The 18605-nt window shown below is 41.6% G+C and overlaps 1 protein-coding gene and 1 non-coding gene across 2 annotated transcripts in view; one reads left to right on the top strand and one right to left on the bottom strand.

Moving 5' to 3' along the window:
• MSH3 (mutS homolog 3) overlaps positions 1-18605 on the bottom strand; it is a 173184-nt gene that overhangs the window by 5671 nt on the left and 148908 nt on the right. The window contains exons 21-23 of the mRNA XM_055142873.1: positions 17700-17886; positions 14430-14559; positions 2555-2723 (exon numbers count right to left, since the gene is read on the bottom strand). Coding sequence (XP_054998848.1) covers positions 2555-2723; positions 14430-14559; positions 17700-17886 — 486 coding nt within the window. The remainder of the gene's footprint in view (positions 1-2554; positions 2724-14429; positions 14560-17699; positions 17887-18605) is intronic.
• LOC129401309 (U6 spliceosomal RNA) lies at positions 16829-16935 on the top strand. Its single transcript, XR_008628240.1, has one exon. It is a non-coding gene; the product is annotated as a U6 spliceosomal RNA (small nuclear RNA).

The following is an 18605-nucleotide window of genomic DNA, read 5'->3' as shown; positions in this document are numbered from 1 at the left end:
CCTTCCAGCCCAGCCCGAAGCAACATGTGCTCACAGGGAGGAAAGTAAAACTGATTTAGCAAAATAAATGTAGCTAGTGAGGGGTAAAATGCCAGCATCTCATAAACCTGTCTTCTCAGAAGAAGAGTAAGCCAGCTAGTTAGTTGTGCAGGGTGTGGAGCTGGAGCGTCCGAGTTCTATTCACTGCACAGCTCTAACTGGCGTTGTGGCCCCGGCTTCCTGCTTGTTTTTCCTACTCTTGCTTTCCCAACCATAACAAGGGGATGACAACAGTAAATGGCTCACAGGGCTGTCTCAAAAATCCAGTGGGTTTGTGTGTGCAAAGCTACGTATAGTAACTGCTTCCTAAACCATATGGGTTATGTTCCCTTATGAGGTCACTTAGGTTTTAATATTTGTTTTATTTTAAATTTTTTTTAATTTTTTGCTTTTTTGGGTCACACCTGGCAATGCACAGGGGTTACTCCTGGCTCTGCACTCAGGAGTTACTTCTGGTGGTGCTCAGGGGACCATATGGGATGCTGGGAATCGAACCCGGGTCGGCCGCATGCAAGGCAAACACCCTACCCGCTGTACTATCGCTCCAGCCCTTGTTTTTTTTTTGTTTTTTTTTTTATTGTATCACCATGTGGAAAGTTACAAAGCTTTCAGGCTTAAGTCTCAGTTACACAATGCTCGAATACCCATCCCTTCACCAGTGCACATATTCTACCACCAAGAACCACAGTAAACCTCCCCCCACCCCCCAGGCCCCCAGTCCCCTGCCCCGCCCGTGTAGTTGATAAATTTCACTTTACTTTCTCTTAACTTTGATTACATTCAATATTTCAACAAAGAAATCACTACTATTGTTTGGAGTTTCTACCCCCAAAGTCAGACCTACTGGAAAGGAAGCATTTGATAATTTGTTTTCCATTGCTGAGAATGAAGAGATATGAGGTCATGTGGCCACAATAGCGGCCGAGAGGTTTTAGATTTCTGTATTTTAGTAACTAAGTCCAGAGGAATTTCCGCCAGAAGTTGCATCATTGCTAGCTCGTACCTCTCTGCTACTTTATATTCCACATATGCAATCTTTCTATGTCTGTCTCTTGTTTTCTGACTCTTGCACTCAACATGATATTTTCCATGTTGATCCACTTATACGCAAATTTCATGACTTCATCTTTTCTAACAGCTGCATAGTATTCCATTGTGTAGATGTACCAAAGTTTCTTAAACCAGTCATCTGTTTTTGGGCACTCCGGTTTTTTCCAGATTGTGGCTATTGTAAACAGTGACCGGCCCTTGTTTTAAAGTAAATTTTTTTGTGTGTGATTTAGTGTCAGTAAATGTTTGATTTGATTTCCTATTTTATATATCTGTATACGAGGGGTCATATAACAGTTTCACGGGTATAAATGAGTCTTGAGGGGAAAAAGCTTAAGAAGACCCTCTTATAGGAAAGACATTAGTTCAGACAGAAAAATTTGCTACAATCTGCTAAATAAATGGCACACAGAAAGTGTTATACAGTATATGTGTAACATATAGGAGATCCTGGTTTTGATTCCTATAAACCCACTGACCACAAAAAATGACATGTAGATATTGATTACAGTATAACACATTTTGATTCATTTCTTGACAGAATTCTGAATTTTTTTTTTTTTTACTTTATTGGTCATACCCAGGGATGCTCAGGGTTTACTCCTGGCTCTGTGCTCAAGAATTACCCCTGGCGGTGCTTGGGGGGTCCATATGAGGTGCGGGGGATTGAACCCAGGTTGGCTGTGCTCCAAGCAAACACCCTACCTGCTGTACTATCAATCCAGCCCCAGAATTTGTGTTTCAATCACTGCTACCTAACTGCAAAAAATTCCTAAGGTTTTAAATACTGACTTTTTAATAAGTTTTTGTATAATGACACTTTTTGTGTAACTAATGTGTTGCTACACAATAAAGGAGTTAACCTAATTCTTTTTTAAAAAAATGATTGGGAAAAAACAAACCAGCATCTTTTTTTGTTTGTTTGTTTTTATTTTTGGTTCACAGCCAGTGATGCTCAGGAGTTACTCCTGGATCTGCAGTCAAGTATTACTTCCTGGGGCTGGAGCAATAGCATGGCAGGCAGTGCCTTGCACGAGGCTGATGCGGGTTCAATTCCCAGTATCCCATATGGTCCCCTGAGCACTGCCAGGGGTAATTCCTGAGTGCATAAGCCAGGAATAACCCCTGTGCATCACCAGGTGTGACCCAAAAAGAAAGAAAAAAAAAGAATAACTTCCGGCTAGGGCTAGAGATGACCACATGGGATGTCAGGAACAGAACTAGAACCCTGGTCAGCCCTACCCACTGTACTATCTCTCCAGCCCAACCAACCTAGCATCTTAATGAAGTTTTGAGTCAAAAAGGTGAATTTTACCAACGGCCATTTTCATTTTACTGCAATAAAACTTTTCTGATCATCTGAAGAGATATTTAAAGGTATTTGTAATGTCTATTTACAAAACATTCATCTTCCTTGCACAACTTAGAAGATTATAAACCAAAAATGCAGCAAAATCATTCTGACCTTTTCGTATTTACTAATTCTTCCAGCTCCTTTGACTTGCTAGCTGCTTTCTTTAAAATTTCTCCAGGAACATCTGCTAGTTTAGCCACATTCAGTCCATAACTCCTTGCTGCAACTCCTCTGGTTATTTGATAGAGGAAAGTGACAAAATCTGGGACTTCTTCTTCATCTATAATAGAAAGTTAAACAAAATAAAGAAAATCAAACCTGCAAGTTGAAAGAAATCAGAAAATTCAAGAAAACATGTTATAAGTTTTTATATATCTCAGGGGCTTTGAATAGTCCATTATGAAGCTTGTGTGGAATTGTAAGAGTCCGCACAGCCAAAACCTATACTGAGAAACAACAAAGTGGGAGGCATCTCACTGCCTACTTGAATCTATACTAAAATTCAGAGTAAGCAAAACATTGTGGTATTGGAATAAGACTCTGACCAATGGGTCAGAACAGAATGTCCAAGGATAAACCCCCATATGTAAGTCAGCTAATTCTTGACAAATGAGCTGAGAGCATAAAACAAAATAAAGTCTTTTCAACAAATAGTACTGGAAGAATATGGATAATCACAACCAAGTAATTAAAGCTGGATTCATTAACTCACACTTTACAAAAAAGACAACTCAAAGTGGGTCAAAGACCTTGAGATCAGACCTGAATCTATAAAGTACATAAGGAAAATATAGGTAGAACACACCAAGACCTAGACCTCAAAGGAGTCTTCAACGATACAATACCATTGGCAAAGGCTACAGAATCAAGGGGCTGGAGTGATAGCACAGTGGGTAGGGTGTTTGCCTTGCATGCAGCCAACGTGATTTCAATTCCTCTGTCCCTCTTGGAGAGCCCAGCAAGCTACCGAGTACCCCGCCCATACGGCAGAGCCTGGCAAGCTACCCGTGGCGTATTTGATATGCCAAAGAAACCAGTAACAACAAATCTCACAATGAAGACATTACTGGTGCCCACTCAAGCAAATCGATGAGCAATAGGATGACAGTGACAGTGACAGAATCAAAGCGAAACAAATGGGACTACATCAAACCTAAGATCATTCCTGGTGAAGGTCGGGAGTATATGTGGTTCAGGGATACACCTCGGGTTGGCTGCTTGTAAAGCAAGAATGTTACCTGCTCTATCATCTCTTTGACCTGAGAATTATGATTTTATTCTGAAATTTATATAATTGCTGCAAATGACATCTGTACTCGAATGTTCATTGCAGCACTGTTTACAATAGTCAGAATCTGGAAAAAACCCAAGTGCCCTCGAACAGATGACTGGTTAAAGAAACTTTGGTACATCTACACAATGGAATACTATGCAGCTGTTAGAAAAGATGAAGTCATGAAATTTGCATATAAGTAGATCAACATGGAAAGTAAGTGAAATGAGACAAAAAAGAGAGAGACAGACATAGAAAGATTGCACTCATCTGTGGAATATAAAGTAGCAGAATGGGAGACAAGCACCCAAGAATACCAGGAGGTTGGCTCCATGGCTTGGAAGCTGGCCTCACAGCAGGAGGAAAAGGCAGCTTAGACAGAGAAGGAAACAACAGGTAAAGTGTGGTTCAAGGACCTTCTGGGGATGGAAGAGACGAGCTGAAAGTGGACTATGGATCAAACATGATGGCCACTCAATACCTCTATTTCAAACCACAACACCCAAAAGGAGAAAACAAAAAATGCCCTGCCACAGAGGCGGGGTGGGGTAGGAGGTATGAGATGGGGGTGGGGGGTGGAAGGGATACTGGGATCAACGGTGGTGGAGAATGGGCACTGGTGGAGGGATGGGTACTCGAGCATTGTCTGACTGAAACACAAGCACGAAAAGTTGTAAGTCTGTAATTGTATCTCACAGTGATTCACTAATAAAAAAAAAATTAGGCTGCAAAAATGCCCAAGATGAACCAATGACTAGAGACCTGAGCATCTTACTTATAAATTTATCAAGGGCTTTTTCTTTATAGTTTTTTATAGGCATAAAAATGTTGGGGATCAAACTCAGGGTCTGACACATTCCCCCAATTTTCTTTTCTGAAAGTCACATGGAGAGTGACTTTTACCTTTTGCATTTGTAAAATTCAAATAACCATAATATCCATTTTGAGGAAATGAGTGAGAATTAAATAAAAATAACATATGGAAAGTGCTCATTAAAGTGACTGGACTATAACAGGCAACTGTTAGATCTTATTATTAACAATTTTTTGTTGTTGTTGTTGGTTTTTTTTTTGGTTCTTGGTCACACTCGGTTATGCACAGGGGTTACTCCTGGCTCATGCACTCAGGAATTACTCCTGGCGGTGCTCAGGGGACCGACCATATGGGATGCTGGCAATCGAACTCGGGTCGGCTGCGTGCAAGGCAAATGCCCTACCCACTGTGCTATCACTCCAGCTCCTAACAATGTCTTTTTGTTGTATTAAATAAAGAATAAAATTATTCTTTTCAGACCTCTTCCAACTACCAAATTATGCCTCATAGATGTCCATAAAATTGAAGATACTTATAATAACTGAAGAAGTTTAACTAAGATTAGGGCTGGAGTGATAGTACAGTGGGTAGGGCGTTTGCCTGGCACATGGCTGACCCAGGTTTGATTCCTCCATCCTCTCGGAGAGCCCAGCAAGCTACCAAGAGTATACCGTTTGCACGGCAGAGCTTGGCAAGCTACCCGTGGCATATTCGATATGACAAAAACAGTAACAACAAGTCTCACAATGGAGACGTTACTGGTGCCCACTCGAGCAAATCAATGAACGAAGGGATGACAGTGCTACAGTGCTACAGTGCACATGAAGAGTAAGGCACAAAAAGTTCCATTCAGAATTTAATGCCTTTCAGACGCTTACATTAGTTCATTCTCTTTTGGGACAGTAATGCACAGAGGGATATTTTTTATTGGGCAAACTCCTTGTGAGCTGTGTCAGTATTTTCTTTTGAGCATATTTCCCAACCATGAACCTTCCAACTTTTCACTGAATTTTAAAGTGGCTGATGCTGTCATCATTTGAGGAAAAGGTCCGAAGTTTCAACAGGCATTCTTCACTAAAAACCTTATTCTCATATATTATTTCACTTGATAAATGTGTCTACTTTGTCTTGTTCAGTAAAAAAGAAAGTGCCTGAAGGCTAATGAAAATTTCCTCTAAGAATCTGAAATAGAGCAAAAGTTCCTTTTAAAAGTGAAAACAGGAAGTAGAAGGCAAAAAAGAATGCTGAGACTCAGGTACAGTTAGCTAAGAACTTAGAGCATAGACCATTATGAAGATTTTTTTTTTTTTTGGTTTGTTTCTTGGGTCACACCTAGCAGTGCTCAGAGTTTACTCCTGGCTCTGTGCTCAGGGATCACTCCTGGGAGGCTCCGGGGACTATATGGGGGAGACTGAACCAAAGCTGGCCACATGCAAAGCAAGTACTATCTGTATTAATTCTCTCACCCCAAAATATAAAAAAGATTTTTGTTTTGTCTATCTCTGTACTATCTCTTCAACCTAACTAGACACTTTGTTTTGTCTCCAAATAAAATTGAAGAAATAAACAAAACAGGTGAGGAAGGGGATAGAATTAAGAAAGAAGTTTGTGGAACAGTGTTAACTAAATTAGAAACAGTGTATATTAAATTGAATAAATTTTTGTTACTTATCAATGCTCAAGGCCAGAAGTAAAATGAACAACAGAGATAATCAAAGGAAAAAAATCCCATTTTTTCTCATTTATTTATTCATTTGTTTTTTAGGTGGTACCAAGTGGTGCTCAGGGGCTACTCTAGGCTTTACACTCACACATCACTCCTGGTGGTGCCAGGGGGAACAAATGGGATGCTGGGGATCAAACCTAGGTTGGCTGCATTCAGGCAAATGCCCTTCCATCTATACTATCTCTCTGGAACCTCTTCTGTTCTTTTAGAAAGAAAAAAATTATCTTAATCACTCTAACTACTTTAGTTCTTACTGATTTCTCTATATCCAGCCTCTCCTCTAAAAGTTAATCTTCACATTGGTCTTTCTAAAGAATGATTCTTTCGGGGCTGGAGCAATAGCACAGCGGGTAGGGCGTTTGCCTTGCATGCGGCCAACCCGGGTTCGATTCCCAGCATCCCATATGGTCCCCTGAGCACTGCCAGGGGTGATTCCTGAGTGCAGAGCCAGTAGTAACCTCTGTGCATTGCCAGGTGTGACCCAAAAAGAAAAAAAAAAGAATGATTCTTTCATCTACTTCTCTGTCCAACCTTGCCTGCCATCCATCCATTCAGGAGCTGGAGCAATAGCACAGCAGGTAGGGCATTTGCTTTGCACGCGGCCGACCTGGGTTCGATTCCCAGCATCCCATACAGTCCCCTGAGCACTGCCAGGAGTAATTCCTGAGTGCATGAGCCAGGAGTAACCCCTGTGCATCGCCAGGTGTGACCCAAAAAAAAGCCAAAAAAAAAAAAAAAAACCCATCCATCCATTCACCCATCTACCCATTCACCCTTTCCTCAAGTCCATTTCTGAAATGCCACAAACCCCCTTAAATGTTTGTTTTGGCGGTGTTTTTGTTTGTTTTTTGCTTTTTCTCTCAATATACAACCCATATAGCTAAAAATGCTTTGTATATGCAATACTTAAGGCTATAAATTAGTTATATGACATGTTTCTATGAATATTCATTAGCATACAGTTACGATATTGTTATCATATGTTGGTTTCTACCATAGGATTAATTATAGTAATACTATAATTAATATTATAATTATAGTACTACTATAGGTAAGTTGCATGCCTACTCTTCCATAATCAACCAGGAGTTCTTTTTTTTTTTTTTTTAAAGTTTTTATTTATCCATTTGTATTTGCTTTACACGAAGAGGTTTTTTTTTTTTTTTTTTTTTTTTTTTTTGCTTTTTGGGTCACACCTGGCCATGCACAGGGGTTACTCCTGGCTCTGCACTCAGGAATTACCCCTGGCCGTGCTCAGGGGACCATATGGGATGCTGGGATTTGAACCCGGGTCGGCCGCGTGCAAGGCAAACGCCCTACCCGCTGTGCTATCTCTCCAGCCCCAACCAGGAGTTCTTTTTGAAGCAATATTCTATCTCCAGACTCAGGGTGCCAGAGCGATTGTTTAATAGGCTGGATTCATGATTTGCATGCAGGAGACTGGGGTTCGAACCTCAACACCGAATATGGTCCCCTAGACTCTGCCAGGAGCAACTTCCAAGCACAGCTGAGGTGTGCCATCCCCACACAAAAGGACTTGTACATCACCCTCCTTAATTGGAAGGGGAAAGGAAGGATGGAGGGAGAAAGTGAGTGTATACATGTGTGATGAACATGCAGAAGAAGTCAAGGAGAAAAGGTAGTAAAAACAGGTCATTTCTCTTGGTTTTGAACCTCATCCAGCTCTGTGCTTGGGGTCACTCCCAGATGTGCTGGGGAAAATGCTATAGCAGAATCGAACCTAGTGCTCCTGCATGAAGTGTGTGCTCAGCCCTTTGGGTTATTTCTCTAGCCCCAACAACTGATTTAGGTCCTCATAATAAAAGCTTTCCTTATAAACTTGTCATCTTTTATCTTTTTTTTTTGTTTTTGGGTCACATCCGGCAGTGCTCAGGGCTGAACCCTGGCTGTGTTCAGGAATCACTTCCAGTGAGCTGGGGAACCAGATGCCGGGGATCAAACTTAGCCATGTGCAAAGCAAGCACCTTAACTGCTGTACTGTATCTCCTGCTTTTTCTGTCTACTTGGTTTTTTAAACTATGACTATTTCTTAAATGAGTAGTACTAAAATGTTTATCTGGCACTCAGTCAAGTCAGTGAATGCTGAAATTCATTGTTTCTTCTTATTACAGGGAAACTTGGAAAAATTGGATTATTATTTTCTTTAAGCACAAGGGCTTAAATCTTGTTAGATCTAGCTGGGACTAGAGTGATAGCACAGCAGGTAGGGCGGTTGCCTTGCACATGGCTGACCCAGGTTCGATTCCCAGCATCCCATATGATTCCCCGAGCACCGCCAGGGGTAGAGCCAGGAAAAATCCCTGAGCATCGCCGGGTGTGACCCAAAAAGAAAAAAAAAAACAAACAACAAGGGCTGAAGCGATAGCACAGCAGGTAGGGCATTTTGTATTGCAATGCCGACCCGGGTTAGAGTCCCAGCATCCCATATGGTCCCCCAAGCACCATCAGGAGTAATTCCTGAGTGCATGAGCCAGGAGTAACTCCTGTGCATTGCCGGGTGTGACTCAAAAAGGGGAAAAAAAAAAAAAAGGAACAAGAGCTGTCTCCACTTCTCTTTCAGTTCCTGCTGCTGTTGTTAGGATCCAGGGTCAGACACACTTGGTTACTGTGCTCACACACTTGGCTTTAGTTGCAGTGTCTGCACACAAGCTTGCCGGTGGTCACACTCATTTAGTTGTGATGGTCCAACACACACTGGAGTGCTTGCTGGGGATGTTCTGGTCACAGAGCTTGCAAATCCTTTAGCTGCGGTGTTCACCAGTGGTCATACTTGCACTGCAGAGCTTGTACACACTTAGGTGGTATACCAGAGAAGTACACTATAGTGAGGGTCCCAGATAGCGGAGCTGCTGGAACCATACTTGGTGCATGTGTGGTGCACCAGAAATCAAACTCATGGCCTCATACTTGCAACTCAGGCCTCATACTTGCTTTTAATCACTAAGCTTAAACTCCGAGCTTCAGAAAAGTTGAAAGTTAATGTTCTCCAGGCACCTAGCACATACTGAAGAGTTATGTGGTGATCAAGTAGTTTCTCTTGGAGATGGGGCTTAGAGGTCACACTTGGTGGTGTTCACAGAGCTGTATGTGATGCCAAGATTTATACGAGTGTTTTGGACACAGTCACATGCTAGGCAAGTGCCTTTAGCTGTGAATCATCTCTGGCCCTTAAATCATTTTTTAAAAATCATGTATAAAACAGATTTACAAAAACTTAGAGGTGGATGAGAATATGTAACTTTCCCAAGATATTACAGGCCAGGACATATTAATATACAGGTTTCTTTCTGCTAGTTCACTGTCTCAAGGCCCCTCTCCACACGTTCGGACAAGCCTCACGCATGAAGGAACCGGCAGAGAACCCAGGTGTGTGGGACCCAGGGCTGAGACCTCCAAGGCTGCTCGGATTGGGATTGGGCCTCCTCCGCCCAGATTTCCCATTTCCCAGTAGTTAGGTGTCACACCCAGGGACCTCCCCCAGTGCCGCATAATCCTATCAGTGGCCAGCATCCAGAGACTTAAAGGCAAGCTTTGAGACAGCTCGATATCTTATAACCTACTTCTCCCTCTGGGAGAACCTGGCAAACTACTGGGAGTTTCCTGCCCACATGGGAGAGCCTGGCAAGGTCCCCATGGTGTATTAATATGTCAAAACCAGTAATAAGCTGGATCTCATTCCTCTGACCCTAAAGAGCCTGCAGTATGGCATTGTTGGAAGGACGAGTCGAGAAAAGTTTCTAAAATCTCAGGGCTTGGACAAATGGAGATGCTACTGAGACCGCTCGAGAAATTCGATGATCAACAGGATGACGATGATGATGATGATTTCACTGTCTAATTGGCCACACCAGGGGAAATAGACAAAGTACCACTAAAGTCAATCAAAAGGCATTTGTGCATCTTATTACTGCGAAAGCCAGAAAAACAGAGAAATCAGGAGGGAGATTACTGAGGCATGAACGAATATAACCAGAAATACTACTAGAAGGGAGTCAGTAAGGGAGCAATGATCCAGATTTCAAGTGATTATTGTTTTCAATCTCAAATTTCAGTCCAACTTATAAATGTTATTAATGTACAATAGGCATATTTTTATTCATGCAAAGACTTAAAATTTTACTTCCGTTAGCTGCTATAATTTGTATTCTATCCCATATCTATTGAACCAATAAGAAAACCCTGAATGTATAAGGTATAAAACTTCCCTCATTCCTAGCAGTCTCACTTCAGGAACTGCTTTAAGAATGAGCGTGTGGATGGAGAGATAGTTCAGTGGACTGGAGAATATACTTTGCTTGCTGCAGGTCCAGGCTCTATCTCTAGCACTGAGCACCACTAGGAATAATTCTCAAGCACTGAGCCAGGAATATCTCTTGAGTAGTCCAGGTGTGGTCCCAAACAAAGAGAATGCTATTATATATAATAACGGGCCAGAGAGATGTTACAGGAGTTAGGCATTTGTCTTGCATTCCACTGACACAGGTTCAAACCCCTGGCACCACATAAGGTCCACTAAGCACCGCCTCAGGTCACTCCTGAGCACAAAGCCAGGAATGGCCCCGGAACACTGTCAGGTGTGGCCCAAATACCACCAAAAAGAAAAAAAAAAAAGAAAAGAAAAGGGAGATAACATGGGATTCATTCTGAAAAGATGGGTCATGATGAGATGCTAGTGGGCACCTGAGAAATGCTTCCTTGCTGCTAAGAAACTGTCATCTCGTTGCTCATCAATTTGCTCGAGCGGGCACCAGTAACGTGTCCATTGTGAGACTTGTTGTTACTGTTTTTGGCATACTGAATACACCACAGGTGGCTTGTCAGGCTCTGCCGTGCAGGTGAGATAGTCTTGGTAGCTTGCCAGGCTCTCTGAGAGGGGCAGGTGATCAAACTCGGGTCGCCTGCATGCAAGACAAACTCCCTACCGGCTGTGCTAAGAAAGAGTCATGGTAAATGCTGGTCCCTTGTCTTCCTTTGTTTATTCTGTTAATTCTGCAAGAACTGTTTTGACTCATTTCACTTAGCATGATACTTTCCATGTTGAGCCACTTACATGCAAATTTCATGACTTCATCTTTTCTAACAGCAGCATAGTATTCCATTGTGTAGATATACAGAGAGAGACAGACATAGAAAAATTGCACTCATCTGTGGAATATAAAATAAAATAACAGAATAGGAGACTGGAGGAAGGGGCAGCTCGCATAGAGAAGGGAACACCAGGTAAAGTGTGGTTTGAGGATCCGCACGGGATGGGAGATGCACACTGAAAATAGAATATAGACCAAACACGATGGCGATGCAGTGTCTCTGTTGCAAACCACAACACCCAAAAGGAGAGAGAGAGAACAAGGGGGAATGCCCTGCCACAGAGGTGGGGTGCGGTGGGGGGGATGGGGTGGGAGGGTAGGAGGGATACTGGGAACATTGGTGGAGAGGACTGGGCACTGGTGGAGGGATATAAACAAAATGCAAACATGAAAGTTCACAAGTTTGTAACTGTAACTCACGGTGATTCACTAATAATAATAAAAAAGAACTGCTTTGTCACGAGACTGATGCTGAAGCTAACAGGTCAGGAGGAGAGTCTGAAGAATGGCAAATGGGAGTGGAAGCCTATACTTCCTCTGAGGTTCCTGTAACATGAAACTGCAAAAACGCTTATTGTTGGAGGCATTAGGAGACCAAGTATCGTCTTAATTGTAATCACATGTGCAGAAGAGAGACTAAGAATTTCTAGGACAAGAGAACAGGTAGGTCTCGGGATAATAACTGAGACCCAGGGACTGGAGATTAGTACAGTGGTAAGGAGCCTGTCTTGCATGCAGTCAACCCAGGTTTGATCACTGACATTACACAGAGTTCCCTGGGCACAAAGCCAGGAGTAAGCCATCAGCACTGCTGAGGATGGCCCAAAAATCAAACCACTCCAAACAAAACAAGAACTAGAACACAGGCCTAATGGGCCACTGTTTCAGATGAGCAGAGGGAGGTTATCAGTAGGGTAAAATGGAACCATTAGGTTTGGTCATGTGGGAAAATGTCCAGAGTGCTGATCTACAGGGCTACTGGTGGAGACAGAAGACTCGGCCAAACAAGGAACCAAAAGAGTGAAATAAAAAATAAATAAATACAGAAGGCAATTATTACTTCTAAGTAAACAGAAACAGTTTTAAAAGAAAATACACTTGCCTCCGAACTTGGCTCTTGGACAAGCAATACATACTGGCAGTAACTGTAGGTGATGAATATGAATGAAGCAAAAATGGAATCAGGATGACTGTCCTGGGAGGACAGAGGAAGGGCAGGCTGAAGGCCCTCACCCAACACAGCGAGAAGCTGTCAATAGTATATCATGCGGATAAGCCAACAGAAAGGAAAGTGAAGCTTTTTATTTGAAATATGGAACGAAAGGATGAAAGAGTTTAAAGCAACTGACTGGAACAGGGAGGGAGAGGAGGCCTGCTACGAAAGGGCCGGGCAGGGGCTGGCCACCTGGAAGCATGAGCCTTTTAGCATCATTTAACTGTAAAGTTATGTTCATAAATAAAAACTGAACTCAATAAAATCAAATGCCAAATCACTTAAGCTATCAGGCTCTGAGTGAGTAATCAGTTCACAAATGCTTTTCACTGAAATTTCACGATGGCAAACTCTATCTGCTCATCCCACTGGGCTTTAACTTCTAAACGCCCAGCCTTTTGGAGACAGACTGACTGATATGAACACAACTGCTTCCACGAAGATTTATGATGTGCTTTTTTGTGACTGCATGGTGGTAAGAGGCAAGGCTCACTGAATTTATCTCCAGTTCCGTGCTTAGTTTCATTTGGACCAGTTGTCTGATTTCTTTTTCAGACTCATTCCTAGAACTTTTCCAAAACAAAATCTGACCTCAAGTATCTTGGGAGAGTGGATTTTTCATGGCAGTACACCCATGGTGAAAGGTATTTCAGGCCCATGGGGTGGTAAGCTTAAAAAAAGCTACCACCTGGGTCCAGGGTAGCAAAGGCCCTTCTCTTTCAAGCATGAGGCTGATAGTTTGATTTTTGACATGGAGCCACATACATTGAGTAACACTCCAACAGTACCACAACCAAGTATAGGGCCTCTGGCATCCTACAACCAACCATGTGCAAACACCACAATTCAAGTGTGTGACCCTGGCAATCACCACAACCAAGTATGTGTGTGACCTCTAGTAATCACACTGACAAGACAGGGAAGGGAATGTTTAAAATTTAGCTGTTTTAAAAATTACCACTAGGGGCAGGAAGGAGAGTTTGTATGGCAGGTAGGGTGCTTGCTTTGCAAGGGACCAACATATGTTCAATTCCAGCACTGCATATGTTCCCCGCAACTGCCCACCTGAAGCACCTGAGCACTGGGGCCAGGAGTAAGACCTAAGCACCAATGGATGTGGCCCCCAAGCAAAAAACACCAATTAAATTACCATTAAATAGGGAATAGATTGTGCTCGAACCTATTACATTTACTGGTAGCACCTGAACTTCTTTCTGTTGATGAATGATCTGTTTCATGAACTGTCTCATTTAGGTGACTCTAGCAGTAAGTGGGCAGGCTAGAGAAAACGCTGCCGACACACATGTCAGTTGCAGCGGATGAGAACCACCAGCATAGGAAGAGGATTCTGACGGAGTTCAGACTCCACCCAGGTGACTGACACAAGAAGCCATATGGCTACTTCAGAGTCAGTTTCCTGAAAGTTACTTCAGTTTCCTTTGTCAAATTAAGATAAAATGTACGTCCAGTATAGTATATGGCTCTTAGCATTCATGGTAAGTAATTTGGCGGGAAATACATTTGCTTTGGGGAAAAAAGACCAACAGTGCTTTGAACTTAGCTCCATTCCTTAGGTGATTTTAGGAAGAAAATCCCTGACCCTACTTTCTTCTTATAGAAAACTGAGATGAGAAATCCTAGGAGGACTCAGAAGTGGCAAGGATAAACGGCAAAGCCTATTTTCCCGAGTCTGGCAAAAAAAATAAATCTGGATAATTATTATTTACATTCAAATTCAGAGCTATTCTTACAAATATGCAGTCATTTTGTGTTCTTGTAAAATCTGAGTCCTCATATATATGATGGAACAACAGTCCAGTTATTCTAGTTCATCAGCAGGAGAGTATCATACCTGGATTGTGTTTGCTTTCATCCTCATTGACCAAGAATCCCATGTGATAATTGCCCACTTGTTCTGAGTAACTGTTTTCTAATTCACAAACTGGAGGATAGTGGGTGACAAACAGGGTTAAGGATTTCACCTGTAGCAAAAAGACAGAAAAAAAAAACCAAGTTCCCTTATTTTTAAGTTTTAATTCAATCATAATTATATTCTAAATTTGTTTGGAAAAATTTCAAGTTCTCATAAAAGTTGCAAGAAAAGTACAATGAATACCCATCTGCTCTGTATTCAGTCAATCATTAATCTTTTTCCATAGTCCCTGTTCCCTTTCCCTTGCTCTAATACTCTCTCTCCCTTTCCCTAAATCACTAAATCACTGCAGATCCAGCATTTCATCCCCTAAATATTTAATAATCTTTCCTTTTGAGAACAAAAAATATTCCCCTACACAATTGAAATAAAATTATTACATGCAGGAAACTTCCCTTTGCTCTATTATTGGGAGTACTAAATTTAATCATTTGGTCTAAGTGAGTGCCCAGAAGATTTCTCCATAGTACTGACACGTTTCTTCTTTGTAATAAATAAATAGCTTAAGGGGTGATATTTTCTGAATATTCCTTTCTCTGACAACCTTTCATCCCAAGATTTTGCCATCATTAATCAGCCTTACTTGAATTATTATGATGTTGAGTTGAAGGAAAAACTCTTAATTATTAGTTGACATTCTATAAATAAGAGCTTCCCTTCCACCCTTCCATTACTTTTTTTTTCTTTTTATTTTTTCCTGGTATCAGCATGGATTTGCAAATTTTTAAATAAACACTATTTTAAAGCACATGCGATTGTTCTCTATATCCCAATCTTAAAGGAAGTTAGTACTAAATCCTGGCCTGAACTTTCATAGAGGGAATAACTAACCCAAAGAACTCTGTTTTTTTTTTTCCTTGTGTTATCTTTTATTTTCCTTACTTGTGTTTAAATATTTAAGATGTGTTTTCCCATATAAACTTGTTTATACTCTTTTGAACTTCAAATTTCTTTTTGTTTTTTATTTTACTGGCAGAGTCTCTTGCCCCTGCACCTGGCTGTCTTCACCCGGGCCCCTCAGAGGGGCGGGCTGAATTTCCGTCCCCACCCTGAGAAGAGCCCCAGCAGCAGAAAACCTATGGAACCCAGCCACAGCCATGCTCAAGGCCACTCTCCACATGTTCAGACAAGCCTCACACATGAAGGAACCAGCAGAGGAATCCAGGTGTGCAGAACCCGAGGCCGAGATCTCCATGGCTGCTTGGATCAGGACTGGGCCTCTTCCACCCAGATTCCCCATTTTCCAGTAGCTAGGCGGTCATACCCACAAGCTGCCCCTGGTGCCGTGAATCCTATCAACATCCAAGATCCAGAGACTATAAAGCCAAGCTCCCAGAGTCTATCCTAACATGAGAGCCTTGTTCTCCCTGTGGGAGAACCTGGCAAGCTACTGAGAGTTTACTGCCTGCATGGGAGAGCCTGGCAAGCTCCCTGTGGCGTATTCATATGCCAAATACAGTAACAATAATGGGTCTCATTCCCTTGACTCTGAAGAGCCTCTAATGCAGCACCGTTGGGAAGGACGAAGAAAAAGAGGTTGCTAAAATCTCAAAGCTAGGATGAATGGAGACATTACTGGGCCTGCTAGAGCAAACCGTTGATCAAAAGGATGACGGTGATACAGTGACAGTAATATTTTATTGAATCACTGTGAGATTTCATGTTTCATGAGTTAGAAACTTCCGTGTTTTAGTTATAATCACACAATGATCAAACACCCATCCCTCCACCAGTGCATAGTTTCACAGACAAACAACAGCTCAGGAATGTCATTGACTCAAAACCATGGTCACAGGAACAAGTAAACAGACTACGTTAAGACAAGACAAGCCCCTCAGAACTTTGGTTTTGATCCATCTGCTATTCATCTTATTAAAAGTCAGAAAAAGTGCCTTGTCTTACAACTGGTATAAGTAAGCCTGACAAGGCAGGATTTCCTTGACAAGTTTATCTTAAAATCTGCCCTAAAAGATCTTAGGACCAGATGTCACCAGGGTGTTCACTCCCTGCACTGACAGTCATTTCTAGTGAAGAGACCTAAAGGTTTGACTATGGCACTGCTCTCCTCAAGGCAGCTGAGGCTGAAGAGGCAATTCCTAGCCTCTCACATTCTTCCTCTCGATCTCTCTTTCCTACATTAGCAATCAAAAGGCAGCAGCAAGTTTAAGGTTTTCATCTAAAAAGAGGTTAGGATTCTTGCTCCCGAAGAACCCTCTTCAGTGACTTATGTGGGGTTTATTTTATTGAAAAATATTTTCTTCACTAGCATTTAAAAAGTCCAGAAACAGGTGGGAGAGATAGCTCAAAAATCTGAGCACATGCTCGCTTCGGCAGCACATATACTAAAACTGGAACAATACAGAGAAGATCAGCATGGCCCCTGTGCAAGGATGACATGCAAATTAGTGACGTGGTCCATATTTTTTTCCAAAATAGAACAATCTTCACACTGTTTCCTGTATGAACACATTTTTGTAAGCATGTTCAGCAGTTTATCATAACAGACAATATGAAATATATTATTTTGGTTGTGTTTTGGGACAGGGCTTGGGAACATCCCGAATTTGGTGGTGGGAAGGTGTAATGGTGGTGGGATGGGTGTTTGAATATTAAATGTAATCAAATATTGTGAACTAACTTATAAAAAAAAAAAAGCTGAGCACATATTTTACATATAGGTCCAAGCTTAATTCCCAGCACCACGGGGTCACCTGAGCATCGCCAGGAGTGGTCTCCCAAAACAGAGCTAGAAGGATTCCCCAAGCACTGCCAGGTAGTTTAAACTTTCTAACTGTCTAAAAATAACTATAGAAGTAATGAAAATAGAAAAATAGCATAATATGTCTCTCAAAATCGGTTCCTGACAGGTTTGAAATATCACCGAATTGCTTTGGAGAGCCTGTTTGGAAATTCCAGCAGAACACAGCCACAAGCACGCTCTCAGCCAAAGGACAGTCTGTGCTATTTTAAGAAGGCCATCCTCACTGACCAAGTACTGAGATCTGGGAGGGATACATCTGGAGTGCTGAGAGAAGGGGACACCCACATAGCTAATTAGATCAGCAGAATCAATCAGGCAATCAACTGTCAGATTACTCTCATATCCAGCCAAACTGCTTGTGGTAGTCAGCTTCAACGTGGCGCCAAGGAGATTGACTTCCAAGTACAAAAGGCATGCAAGATACTTACATCTCTAATAAAATACTCAAGTGTAGCATAAGCAATGGCAATTCCATCATGCGTGCTTGTTCCTCTGCCCAGTTCATCCAAGATTACCAAGGACTGTGACGTTGCTTTTCTTATTATTTCTGCTGTATCAGTCAGTTCTTCCATAAATGTACTCCGTCCTTTATATATATTATCAGCAGCTCCCATTCTGCAAGTCCAATGAAGACATCTTGATTATTCTCTAACTTAGGAAGGTAGGCAGTGTTCAATAAATGATTTTTTAAAAAAGAAGATACCGATACCCTAAAAGTTTATATACCTTACATTAGCTGATGTTCAATTAAATTTAGAAAATATACATTGGATATCAATGCATGTTAACTTCAAAGTGCAATGGGTAAAATGTTCTGGATAGAAATTCAAGGTATTAAAAAAAAAAAAAACAGAAATTCAAGATATTTACCAGACTAAGTTCCTGAGAAGCAGAAAAACCTATGACGCTGTCTTTTTCTAACTAATCATTCCAAACTTTACTAAGGATCAGAGGGAAAAAAATGATTGTGTTTAAAATCCATTAGTATTAGGATACTTGATAATTATAGATTTTTCCCAGTGTTTCCCTGAGAACACTCCACACTATTACAAATTAAAGCACCATGTTGAATGAACTTATTTGTAACACTTTTGACTAAAGTTATAATTATTTAGTAATCTCCAGATATATAATACAATATCCCGAAGTGAATGTCATGGAACACAGTTCACAAATATATCAAGAATATCCAAATGGAGGGGCTGGAGCGACAGCACAGTGGGTAGGGCATTTGCCTTGCATGTGGCTGACTTGGGTTCAATTCCCAACATCCCATATGGTCCCCTAAGCACTGCAAGGAGTAATTCCTGAGTGTATGAGCCAGGAGTAACTCC

Source organism: Sorex araneus, chromosome 1 (genome assembly GCF_027595985.1).
Source record: "Sorex araneus isolate mSorAra2 chromosome 1, mSorAra2.pri, whole genome shotgun sequence".
Classification (NCBI taxonomy): domain Eukaryota; kingdom Metazoa; phylum Chordata; class Mammalia; order Eulipotyphla; family Soricidae; genus Sorex; species Sorex araneus.
This window is presented reverse-complemented; position numbering and strand designations above follow the sequence as displayed.